This window comes from Solea senegalensis, linkage group LG13 (assembly GCF_019176455.1).
Source record: "Solea senegalensis isolate Sse05_10M linkage group LG13, IFAPA_SoseM_1, whole genome shotgun sequence".
Classification (NCBI taxonomy): domain Eukaryota; kingdom Metazoa; phylum Chordata; class Actinopteri; order Pleuronectiformes; family Soleidae; genus Solea; species Solea senegalensis.
The window spans coordinates 18,085,311-18,098,341 of NC_058033.1; the positions used below are offsets into that span (position 1 = coordinate 18,085,311).

General features: G+C 45.3%; 1 protein-coding gene across 1 annotated transcript in view; it reads right to left on the bottom strand.

Moving 5' to 3' along the window:
* Positions 1-13,031, bottom strand: part of wwc1 (WW and C2 domain containing 1) — a 25,617-nt gene continuing 12,586 nt past the window's right edge. Inside the window, exons 6-22 of the mRNA XM_044041747.1 lie at positions 12,694-12,823; positions 12,415-12,546; positions 12,231-12,301; positions 11,918-12,163; positions 7,077-7,166; positions 5,428-6,083; positions 4,501-4,612; positions 4,065-4,235; positions 3,779-3,971; positions 3,541-3,681; positions 3,050-3,087; positions 2,816-2,969; positions 2,577-2,729; positions 2,409-2,501; positions 2,104-2,334; positions 1,910-2,028; positions 1-1,493 (exon numbers count right to left, since the gene is read on the bottom strand). Coding sequence (XP_043897682.1) covers positions 1,427-1,493; positions 1,910-2,028; positions 2,104-2,334; positions 2,409-2,501; positions 2,577-2,729; positions 2,816-2,969; positions 3,050-3,087; positions 3,541-3,681; positions 3,779-3,971; positions 4,065-4,235; positions 4,501-4,612; positions 5,428-6,083; positions 7,077-7,166; positions 11,918-12,163; positions 12,231-12,301; positions 12,415-12,546; positions 12,694-12,823 — 2,797 coding nt within the window. The 3' untranslated portion in view covers positions 1-1,426. The remainder of the gene's footprint in view (positions 1,494-1,909; positions 2,029-2,103; positions 2,335-2,408; positions 2,502-2,576; positions 2,730-2,815; positions 2,970-3,049; positions 3,088-3,540; positions 3,682-3,778; positions 3,972-4,064; positions 4,236-4,500; positions 4,613-5,427; positions 6,084-7,076; positions 7,167-11,917; positions 12,164-12,230; positions 12,302-12,414; positions 12,547-12,693; positions 12,824-13,031) is intronic.

Consider the following 13,031-nt stretch of genomic DNA (forward strand, 5'->3'; position numbering starts at 1 on the left):
TAGAAGAGAAGAAATTTTGTTTTTATTTGTTGTGAAAACTACAAAAGACTTATTTCATTATTTCGTGCTGGTGAAATATTTACAAGAATAAAATTCACAGCTTCTCGGGATTGAAAAGAAAAACAGAATAAAAGCAAAACCCAAATCACACGAGTGCAATAAATACAAGCTGTTTGTGTGTTTGCCTGCACACAAACACACATTGATCACAATAAAAAATCATCACAACGGAAAACGAAATCATCAACGACAGCAGATTTTTCTCTCAACGATTCCTTCATCCACGTTTTTACAAACTCATTCAACATTCTTTCAATCCCAGCGCTCGTTCCATCGCAATAAATGTTCCGTGGATTTAGAGGACGCTAGTTCCAATGGCGACAGACGTTCCGTGGATTTAGACGACACTCGTTCCATCGCGATAAATGTTCCGTGGATTTAGACAGCGGTCGTTCAATCGCGATAAACGTTCTGTGGATTTAGACGACGCTCGTTCCAGTGCTACAAACCTTCTGTGGATTTAAATGATGATGTTTGTTAAATCGCGACAAACGTTCAGTGGATTTGAATGACGACGTTAGTTCCAGCACGACAAACGTTCCATGGATTAAAATGACAACGTTCACATGAAAACAAAGAAATGAAGAAAATGAAGAAAGAACTCTGACAGAAAACGAAAAGAGCCACAAAAAAATATAAAAATATTTAATTTCAGACTTTTTTAAAAATAGAATTTATTTTCTGTGGCTCTAAAGTGTCAAAGAATCGCCTGGAGGGGGCGCTCTGACTCTGACCTGTTTCTTTTTCTCTGAATTTGACGTGGAGTCGTGAAACTATGAACACAATGAAAGAAAAGTGATCACGAAGTTTAGCTTAAAAAAAATGCTAAAACTAAAATCTTGCTCGGTAGAATTCGTACCTTTGTTAACACCTAAAAATATAAATTCACTCTTTTTTGTTTCCAGAAATGCGATTTTCTTTGCTGACTATTGTTATTTATGTTTGCAACGGTTTGTGCCAACACTTTTTTGTGCAGCTCAAAAAAGATCGGAACTGTCAAACGGAAAACATACAAACTCTGTCATTAAGACCTGGCCCCGCCCCCTAATGTTGTTTCTATTTTATGTTTTTTGCCTAAACTTCGAGTCTTGAAGGAAAAATATTTAACTTTTAATTCAAAGCTAATTTTAAGAAAAATTGTACGATTAAAGAAGTGTGTTAACTTATTTGTTTGCGTGTTTGTTTACATGTACGCTGTAAACATTTGTAGACATCTAAAGTTAAAACTGTGATGTCGCTCGTTTACTAAATAAAAACAACCTTCATCCGTACAACAAGAGCAGGCTTTGATTGGCTGCAGTGGGCGTGGTCAGTATGGTGTGGGCGGGGCCAGAGGGTGGTGAAGGAGGTGCTTTGAAATGCTTCTCTACATGTCGTCGGGTGGCAGATCAGGGATGCTGCTCTTTACTCGTGTGAAAAACGCCATCTTCTCTCTGTGAAACAACAGCAAATCATCACATTAATCACACGTTCATCACATTTAAATCACGCGTGCATCGCGTTAATTATATTTAAATCACATGTTCATCACATTTAAATCACACGTTCAACACTTTAATCATACATTCATCACCTTAATCACACATTCATCACGTTAATCACATTTAAATCACATGTTCATCACGTTCATCACATTTAAATCACATGTTCATCACGTTAATCACATTTAAATCACATGTTCAACACTTTAATCACATTAATCAAATTAATTCATGGACTGAATGAGGACGGGAGCTCGTCTTCGTCCATGTCTTTGTCTTTGGTGTCTCCACGTCTGTCCTGCGTGGGCCTGGTATATGGCAAGGACCCGTGAACCCTGTAAACCCCACACATGAATGACTCCTCCCACCTGAATGTCTGGACCTCAGGGACCTCTGTGCGGCTCTGGACTCTGATCTTGTGGACGTCTTTGGCTGCCGCCCTCATCATCTTCTCCACACGCTTCTCCTGCAGCTGCTCCTCACGAGTCTGAGCAAGAGAAAAGCGTTAGTCTGTGGACACTCTGTGACGCTGTGAGACGCTGTGACACGCTGTGAGACTCACCTGTTTGTCGGCCTGTTTGAGGAGGAGACAGAAGCGTTGGTCCTCTTGGATCCAGGAGGGCAGTTCTCGCTGACCCTGCTGTCGCGCCTCCTCCAGCTGAACCTTCAGCTCCCGAAGAACCCGCAGCTCCTGCGTCAGCCGGGCCTGCCGCGTCCGCGACACCTGCAGGTCCAACTCCAGGTCCAGAGACGTCCGCAGCAGACCGTCCAGACCTTTGACCTGCACCGGAGGCTGAACACACACGCGCGCACAGGCTCAGATGCTGACTCGTGGACTCAGATTTGAGGGCAGTTTGATTTCCTCACCTTTTTCACGCGCACGCTGCGTCGCTCTGAAGCATTTCGGACAAATGGAGACTTCTTGGAGAGCGTGGAGCTGTCGCTGTCACTGCGATTGATCTGAAAACACAGAGACAAACGTTAGCTTGTCGCGCTCTCTGATGCTGATGTCCAGGTGCTGGTCGCCATGGTTACCCTGCAGATGTACTGGCTCTGAGGTCCAGGGGAGAAGGTCTTGGAGCGGATGATGGTGTTTCCTCTCATGAACGGGTTCTGACGCTCCTTGGGTCGAACCACAGAACCATGGTGTGACGACGACAAACCGGCCACACTGGTCTGTTTGTTCACCTGAAACCCAGAGGGGAGGGGCTTAACGTGTGAAGAAAGACTAGAGGGAAGGAGCTTAATGTTTAATTGATTAATGAAACAAACACCTTCTCTGTGACTGATGATGTCACTGTAGTCACAGGTTCAGGCTCCTCCTCTTCTTCAGCTCCCCATTGGCTGCTGTCGGGATAAAACCCTGGCTCGACAGCGCCCTCTGCCTCCACACTGTGTCCTTCTTCATCATCAAACATGTCAGCTGACCTGAAGATGTTTTCATTTGTGTAAACAATGGAACGCACTTAAACAAAGTCAACAAACCAAACAAACAAACACACACTCACCACTCATCAGCGTCGGCTCCTCCCACTGTGTCACCAGTCTACAAACAACAACAATAAACAACTGTATTTACATGTGCAGCAAACACCTGTGAACATGTGAAAGGAAGGGGACGTGGCTTATTCTGTGTCGTCATGTGTTTCTTTTCTATTTGAGGAAACAATTTGCAGTCGCAGTAAAAATGTTAAGATTGTAACAGTATTGTATTTTTGAATGTTTTATTTTATTTCAGTGACCTCTGATCTCTGACCTTTGGCATGTGGCTTAAACTTACTGTTTGTTCTTTAAAGGGTTTGCTGTACTGTTCTGGGGGAAACCCCGATGACATCACAGAAAAAATATCCAGATATATGTGGAGCATCCTGATCACATGACATGATGTCACTGACAAAGCGAATGTGTGAATAGCGTGTGAATAACGCGTGAATAATGTGTGAATAACGCATGAATAACGCATGAATAACGCGTGAATAACGTGTGAAGGCTTCAGTACCACATGGACGTCGTCGACCGTTCGTGGCTCGTCGTCTTTGTTGCTGATGTCACTCATGTAAACACGATTCAGCAGATTGTACAAGCGTGTGCGTCTGTCCTCTGAACAGCTGACGTCAGCCAGACTGACCTGTGCCCCCGCCTGGAAGAAAGGTTCGTCAGTGCTGCCCCCTGGTGTTTGTCTGTCAAACAACAAACTCAATGCACAGAAACAGGAAACAAATGTCAGCTCCACCCACCAAACACTGCTCGTGACCCGACATGCTCATGTGACAGACGTCCACCCTCAGCGTCTTCTGCCGCAGTGCACCCTGGGAAATCTGCACGCCAAACACCTCGTTCACCTGCACAGCATCCTGAGGGGAGGAGCCACACGTTCTGAAAAGGCAGCGACTGGTTTCTACACACGGCAACACGGCAACACGCACATGTCTGTGGAGGACACACACACACACATGTTCACATCAGACAGGTCTGAATTCTTTAGCTTTAAATTCCATGTCAGAGGTCAGTGAGCGGTCGTACATGTGGTGGTCAGCTGGCAGACAGAGGGCACTGCAGTTCAAAAGCTGCATGACGTAGATGGTGAAGCGCTGGTCTCTCAACTCATAGCGGAATCCGAGCTGAACCTGTGAGCAAACAGGTGCTAACCTGTTAGCATACGAGCTCAGGAGGAGGTCAGCGGGGAGGAGGGGCCTAGAGGAGACGCATCATCATCATCATCATCATCATCATCACCATCATTATCATCATCATCATCACAAGACAGAGGGCATATTCATCATCATCACAATCATCACCATATTCATCATCATCATCATCATCATCATCATCATCATCATCATCCACAAGACAGAGGGCATCTTCTTCTTCATCATCATCATCATCACCATATTCATCATCACAATCATCTTCATCATCATCATCATCATCACCATCACAATCATCATCTTCATCATACCTGCTTTCTGAAGGCTCGTACACGCCACTGTCACCTGCCACAGACTCATCAGACACCGCAGAAGACACACCCATCTTCTTTGTCCCCGCCCCTTGCAGCTGTGGGGTGGAGTCTGAGAACAGAAAAAAAAAACATAAAAAGTCAGGGAACAATAACAGAGATTTTAAGTCCTAAACCTTAGCAGTTGGAACTTTTGCTCTGACGGTAACCCGGACTCATTTTAATGACGTACAACAACAAAATCTACCCTGGTGACGAGGTTGGGATAACAAGTCAAAGCTTAGTGAATGTGGGAGGAGACAGAATGAAAGCCCAGAAAGAGACGCTCAGTATTATAGCAGCTCAGCCTCAAACTTCCGCTACTGAGGTTTCTGACTCCGGATGACCTGGTTGACGCGCTTTGCCTTGGAGATCGCTCTTTTGTACTCTGATTGAATGTCCACGCTGTTCGTTTCGTTGCAATATATTGGTTTATTGCTGTGCGTTTTCTTTGCATAATGAAATTCCTTCAAACAATCCACAACCATTCACGAGTAGCGCCTCCGCGGTACAGCGGTCGAAAACCGTTTGCCCTTCCGGTTCACAAACCTGACAAGGACAGTGATATTGCCACCTATATACACACCTGAGCTCCCCCTCTGAGAGCACAGCGACCCCACACACACATTGAGTGAATTACACCAAACCCTCATACCACAATCAAACACATTCGGCTTCTATACTCAGAGTTATGTTGATTTCAACAGGAAACTTTATGAAGTGGATACACGTTATTTTTAATGCTGAAGCAAAAATGTTATTTGCACAGCAAATGATTACGTTGGTTCTAATATTTCTGTTTCTTTCAATAAATGTCTTGTATGACATCAGAAAGAGAGACTTTTATTTTGTTATTTTTGACACACTGAAATGACAGCTTCCTTTTACCTTTGACCTCACAGCGCAGCGTCACGCTGACGTCCTGCTTCTCGTCCAGTTTTTCTGGACCTTCATGACCTTCTGGCTGATGCTCTTCAGAGTCCAGGCCCAGCTCCAGGTCAGCTAGGCGGCCGTGCAGTTCCAAGTCCAGACCTAATCCACCACCAGACCCCGTCTCACCAGACAGGAAGTTAGTGTCCGTGACGAGTGGCGAGCAGGGCGGAGACAGGGAGGAGAGCGAGGAGCGCGGTGATAAGGAGCTCATGGAGTGAGGAGTTTCTGACAGTCTGAGGTTCTGGATCCTGGACGAGCCCAGTTCTACTGCTCCTCCAGCGCTCTCTCCACCAGAACCTGCCAAGTCTCCTCCCATTTTATTCACGGGTCGCCCGGCGTCTTGCCCCCCGCCACCTGTCACCACCTCGTGCTCGTGGATGGTGGTGATGGAGCTGGAGGGGCGGAACCCTCCGGACACGCCTTCCTGCAGGAGAAGGTCCAGTTTGTTCTGGAAGTCTGGGTCAGAGAGCTCGGGCTGCTCCAGGTAGATGTCGGTGAAGCTGAGCGAGGAGGTGGAGCCAAGACTGGAGGTGGTGGCGAGAGAACCGCGACTGGACGTGAGAGAACCACGACTGCTGCCGGACGAACACGACAGAGTACTGGTCGAGAGACTGCAGAGAGACAGAGGTCAAAGGTCAGAGCACAGTAATGCTGAGTCATGGCGTGCAGATGTACACACCTCTTCAGTTGTGTGTGTAGTGTTGTGTTGTACACACCTCTTCAGTTGTGTGTGTAGTGTTGTGTAGTACACACCTCTTCAGTTGTGTGTGTAGTGTTGTGTAGTACATACCTCTTCAGTTGTGTGTGTAGTGTTGTGTAGTGTAGTACAAACCTCTTCAGTTGTGTGTGTTGTATAGTGCAGTACACACCTCTTCAGTTGTGTCAGTTTGTGTGTGTAGTGTTGTGCTTGTGTGTGTGTTGTGTTGTGCACACCTCTTCAGTTGTGTGTGTGTGTAGTACACACCTCTTCAGTGTGTGTAGTGCTCTTCAGTGTAGTGTGTGTAGTGTTGTGTTGTGTACATACCTCTTCAGTTGTGTGTGTAGTGTGTGTAGTGTAGTACACACCTCTTCAGTTGTGTGTGTAGTGTTGTGTAGTGTAGTACACATCTCTTCAGTTGTGTGTGTAGTGTTGTGTAGTGTAGTACACACCTCTTCAGTTGTGTGTGTTGTGTAGTGCAGTACACACCTCTTCAGTAATGCTGAGTCATGGCGTGCAGATGTACACACCTCTTCAGTTGTGTGTGTAGTGTTGTGTTGTACACATCTCTTCAGTTGTGTGTGTTGTGTTGTGTAGCACACACCTCTTCAGTTGTGTGTGTAGTGTTGTGTTGTGTAGTACATACCTCTTCAGTTGTGTGTGTAGTGTTGTGTAGTACACACCTCTTCTGTCAGGTGTGTGTTGTGTAGTGCAGCTTCAGTGTGTGTAGTGTTGTGTAGACACCTCTTCAGTTGTGTGTGTAGTGTAGTATAGTACACACCTCTTCAGTTGTGTGTGTAGTGTTGTGTAGTATAGTACACACCTCTTCAGTTGTGTGTGTAGTGTTGTGTTGTGTAGTACACAGCTCTTCAGTTGTGTGTGTATTGTTGTGTAGTGTAGTACACACCTCTTCAGTTGTGTGTGTAGTGTTGTTGCTAGGCGAACCATCTCCTCCAGTTCTCTCACCAGTTTGTTGCGTCTGCAGTGGAGCCGCAGCCTAAAATCATTCAATAACAAAAAATGTATTGATTTTCTGTGACAGACAGAAACGTCGTCATCACTCATTCATCAAACACTTTGGTGAGATGTTTAACATCAAATTCGACCCTACGGCAGCCTGAAGGGACAAACCAGCCAGAGCCAGGGTTTAAAGTGGACCACAAACAAAGATAACAAGAGGAAAAAGCAAATGTTTACATCCTTTGTGGTCTGTGAAGGCCACTATAGTTTCCTGAGCAAAGGAGGAAATACAGTCTGACCACTAGATAACACTCTAGTGTACTCCTGTGTACTTGTACTTGTGAAAACGTCATCAGTATCAGTCCAATTCTCAAGTCCATGAACAGCGAGGATGGTTCTCCCGGAAGTGTTCTTGCTCCGCCCATTTTTACCCAGCATGCATCGGGTGGTGACTTGAGCGTACTTGGGAAAGCCATGTATCCCAGAATGCATTTCAGTGGAACATAGCAGCAGATAATAGAAACATAAATCTGAAATAAATAATTTTCTGTGTCCTGAACAAAGTTTTCAAATGATTTGAGGCGATAAATCATCATCAAACGAACATGTGGTTTGTGTAGATCTTTACCCACCACGGACTGGCATTTGTAATATCTTGCTGACCACTCTAAGGTTCCTAACGATGTCAAGCAAGGAAAGTGGCTCGGTTCCGCCCAAAAATCAAAGTAAATCTCAAAGCACGGCGTCCGCCCCAGACCCGTCGTCATCAAACTGCACAACTCCGGGGAGAAACACCGGATCATTGTTGCACTGAGAGATAGACGACTGCTGACATATGAGGGATAGAAGCTGTACATTCCACAGGATTTCTCAGCTGCCGTGAAGGAGAAGCGGCGCAGCTTCAACAAGGTGTGTGAACGTCTGATCGGGCTGAACATCCGCCTCTCCATGCGGTTCCCCGCTATCGTAACCTTCACGTACAACGGAAAGAAACCTGCTTTCCAGTCCCCCCGAGCGGCGCAGGCATTTGTGGATGGTCACTCTGTAATTAGTGCCTGCAGCCGCAAGGCATACTGCGCTGCAAGCATCTCTTGTAATCCTACGCGTTTATTTTCCCCGCTTATTATTACGCTTCCTCACGTTTTTTGCCGCGCTACTCCTCCCGCAGCTTTGAGAAAACCCCAACACAAGTTATATCAAAACGTGCGGCCTGATCGGGACTGGTGTGCTATGACTTTTATAAGCGTTTTAAGTAACCCTGGCGACAAAAATCGCAAAAAACTGCAAAATAACTTCTCTCTCTCCTTTAAAACTTGGTGTTTTCATCTTGATGTACTGTATCTTTTAAAGGTTCAATCCTTTAATCCTTTACCAGCAAAATTCCTGCACCCGACGACACATGCCGCCAGAACTGCAGGCACACTCGAAATTTCGGCACGGAATTGCCACTCTAGTTTTAGTTTGAGCTGCTATATTAAAGTCTAAGTTCAGCTGTGCATATTAAGCTTGAAAAAAAAAAATGTTTAGCTAATATAACCATTCTGCACATACATGGTAAGTCAGGGCTGTGGTGGCTGTGATAACTCAAAAGGTTAAAAGTTGAATTAAGTTTTTGTCTGGTAAAAAGGGGATGACTGTAATTTGGAGCTGAGACTACAGCATCATAGCCCCTGAGAAGCTTTAATTATTATGTTAGGGCTCTAGGGGTTGTGAATCTATCTGGGTCGAGGGGCGGGAGTTTCTTGAAGAGACTGAGGTTGTTGCTCTTCTTCGGTGTTACCTGCGCTTTCAGCGTCATACAACCACTTGTAACTGTTACACAAACCTGGTTATTAGGGCTGTGGTTAATGCCCATCGTTTAGAGGCAGATTGTTTGTTCATAGTGCTCTGAAATGTAAGACTACCTCCTCACCACCATTACATCCTGCTCAATATACATGTATTTTTTCATTGCTCAGGATCCCAAACCTTATTTGGCCTGTGCATTATTGGCGTATCTTATTTTCATTTAACAACCATGAGTGACATCAAGATTATTTCTTTAAATGTCAAAGGGGTTGGCCATGTTGTAAAACGGCAGAAGATTATTTCTTTATTAAAAGAGAGAGAATGCACAAATCGCCCTTCTACAAGAAACACATTTGACAGATTTGGAACACATTAAATTAAGGAGAAGCTGGATAGGTCAGGTGTTCTATTCATCCTTCAATTCACGTAGTAGAGGAGTAGCCATTCTCATTCACAAGAAATTGCTGTTTACTCCGGACGAGGTTATTAAGGATGATGAGGGACGATTTGTTATTGTCTCAGGCTTCCTTTATGGGGAGCGGATCCTCATCGGATTTGTCTATGGTCCTAACACCAGGTATAAATCCTTCCCTGTTATGGGAAACTGCTAAGGCGTTCATGAGGGGGTCCATTATAGCTTACACAGCAGCCCATAGGAGGAATACAATCAGGAAGCAATTGGAATTAGAACATTTGCTCCAGGATTTAGAAAACAAGTTTAAAAGGTCTCCATCTAAACAGAATCTTAAAGGGGACATATTATGCAAAATCAACTTTTTAATCATTTTAATACTTATATTTGGGACTCTGGAGGCCCTACCAGTCGCCAAAGTGTGGAAAAAGAATACTCAGTCCTTTTTTCGTGGTCCCCCTTAGTGTAAGTATAGGCGATAAAACACTCGATGTTGAATTCCCTGCGCATTATGACGGCAGCATGCGCATTTCACCGCGAATATTACCACCCCACCAGTAAGTTTACTTGGAGAGCTCCACCTTAGCTCCACCTTGTCCCTATAAATGCGAGAGTGCAGGCGAGAGAGGAAGAGCAGTACTATGTCAACTAGGAGGGACAAGTGTGCTGTTGGTGGCTGCACAGTGGAGCACAGTGTTTTACACAAACTTCCAGCCTCAGAGGATTTTATATATGAAGCTAATGTTCCAGATAAAGTCAGCAAACGTGTGTTCATGTGTTCGCACCACTTCACGTCAGACTGCGGCCAGCGGTATTTATGGTATTTTGACCAAAGCATGTCACAGACATGTTCATTAGGACAAAAGGGAACTAGTTTAACTTGGGGAAATAGGGTATAATATGTCCCCTTTAAAAACTTAGGAGCAGCAAGATCGGTGCTTAATCAACTCTTAACAAGCAAAACAGAGGCTTCTATCCTTTTTGCCAGGCAGAGGCTATATGAACAGGGCAATAAGCCTGGCCGTCTTCTTGCCCGACTGGCAAAAGGCAGAAATGCCAATAATTTAATATCATCACTTGAAGATAGTAATGGAGACAAAGTTCATGAATCAAAAAAAATTAACAATATTATAAGACAGTTCTACTACAAGTTATATTCCAACGAATGCAATACATCGGATGAACTAAGAAAATCCTTCGTGGATCAAATCAGTCTCCCCTCTCTCACAGAAGAACAGCGGTAGCTCTTGAATCGGCCGATTACCAGGGAAGAGGTCTTGGATGCTATTCGCACACTTCAAAGTGGGAAAGCACCAGGGCCTGATGGCTATGGGCAAGAGTTTTATAAGAAAATGAGCAGAGTTGTGGTTGGCCCTCTGACCGATACGTTTTTGGACTCCTACAGGAATAGATGTCTCCCCCCTCCCTAAATTTAGCCAATAGCTCTTTAATCCTGAAGAAAAATAAACCACCAGATGAGTGCGGTTCTTATAGACCCGTCAGCCTTATAAATGTGTTGGCCAGGAGATTGGAAGATTATTTACCTTCGCATATAAATGACGATCAGTCAGGCTTCATCAGGGGGAGGTTCTCGTACTGTAATGTGAGAAGACTTCTTAATGTGATACAGCATTCCTCAGAGATGCAGCACCGGGCACTAGCTATATCATTGGACGCAGAAAAGGCATTCGATAGGGTGGAGTGGAGGTTCATATGGGATGTCCTGGGCAGGTTTGGATTAGGAGAGGAGTTTATAAATTTGATAAAACTTATTTATCATTCAGCAGAGGCCTGTGTCTTGACCAATGGCATGCGTTCTTCTCCCTTCCCACTTGGTAGAGGGACAAGACAGGCCTGCCCACTCTCCCCCCTCCTTTTTGCCCTCACTTTAGAGCCACTGGCGGAACGCATTAGGAATAATAAAGAAATACACAGCGTTACTTTAGGCAAGACCGCTCACAAGATAGCATTATATGCTGATGACGTTTTACTTTTTCTTTCCAAGCCTGAGGCATCAGTCCCGGCGACTATGTCAATTATCAAGTCATTTGGTTCCATATCTGGCTATAAAGTAAATTACACAAAATCTGAGGCCATGCCACTGGATGAAGTTAAATATTGAAAATGTGAAAATAATAACTATATATATGCATTTATTAAAAGGATTTCATATGTTCATTTATCAACACTGTAGGTGGCGCAAATGAGACTTAAGCACTCGGCGCCACCCGCCATTCAAACAGCAGAACAATACATAACATACAGAGAATATAATAATAATAGAAACAGCCTCATTCTTACAAACTGGACCTTTAAACCACAATGATGGTTTTTGTGTCACTTCACTCGCCTCTCACTCAGAGCTTTGCTCTGGTTGGATGGTTTAAGCCCCTCCCCTCACCTCTCACTCAGAACTTTGCTCTGGTTGGATGGTCTAAGCCCCTCCCCTCACCTCAGAGCTTTGCTCTGGTTAAGCCCTCCCTCGCCTCTTGCTCAGAGTTTTGCTCTGGTTGGAAGGATTAAGCCCCTCCCCTCGCCTCTCGCTCAGAGCTTTGCTCTGGTTGGATGGTTTAAGCCCCTCCCCTCACCTCTCGCTCAGAGCTTTGCTCTGGTTGTCTCGGGCCGCCTGCAGATCTCTCTCCAGACGTTTCTTCTCAGACTCGAGCTTCTGGGCATCATTGGGCTGCAGGTGTTGGCGAGGACTGACATACTGCAGCTCCTTCAGAAGCTCCTCCTTCTCGTTGATGAGGATGAGGCGGTCACGCTCTGGGTCGAGCAGCCCCGGCCACGCCTCACTGTCCAGTTTGGCAATCTGCACCTCGATGGTGGCGATTCTACGAGGAGAGAGACAGTTAGCGATGGATTGGTGGATTGACATTGATTTATTGATCAAGAGCTCACCTTCTCTTCACCTCCTCGTACTTCAGACTCAGACGAACTTTCTCTGCCAGTTTGTTGCTGCTTGTTACAAACTAACAACAAACAAATCCACATTCAATCAAACAATTCACACCATCCATGTTTACCCAGGTTCCTGCTACATGTGACTTCATGTTAGATGACATCACTTCCTTCTGGGACTCACCTCAGCAGGTATGTCCGTCTGAGAGCCGGCATCACAGTAAAGTGGAGGGACGGACAACAACCGACTGCTGCTCCACAAATCCTGCTGCGAGTCCGAGTCCAGCTGGAAACTGTCCTTCAACACGGCCAGTCTCTGAAGAAACACGCGAGTCAGGGAAGAGTAACTGCCGAGTCATGTTTCACTTCAACATGGCCGGTCTCAGAAGAAACACGCGAGTCACTGCCGAGTAACTCCAGACGTGTGGACACAGACATGTGGACGTCAGAGAACTGTCCTCACCTGCATGAGCTCCTGCTTCTCCTTTTCGCCAGAGCTGATGGCTTCTCTGATGGAGCGCACCTCACTCAGAATGGCCTGCGCCTCCTGCAGCTTGTAGCCGTATGATCTGCTCGATACCTTCTGGTCGATCCTGGAAGTACAGGAGGAGACGCATGTAAGACACGTTAGAGTTCTTAACGGGCCTGAAAATAACACTGTATATAATACATTACAAAAAGTTTATTTATAAGGCATTTTCATTAACAAATGTTGCAAAGTGCTTTACAGTCCAATCAAGATGAACAGCAGAAGCAACTATGTACACAATGTCATCAGCCAGTCATGTGACCAACAGGTTC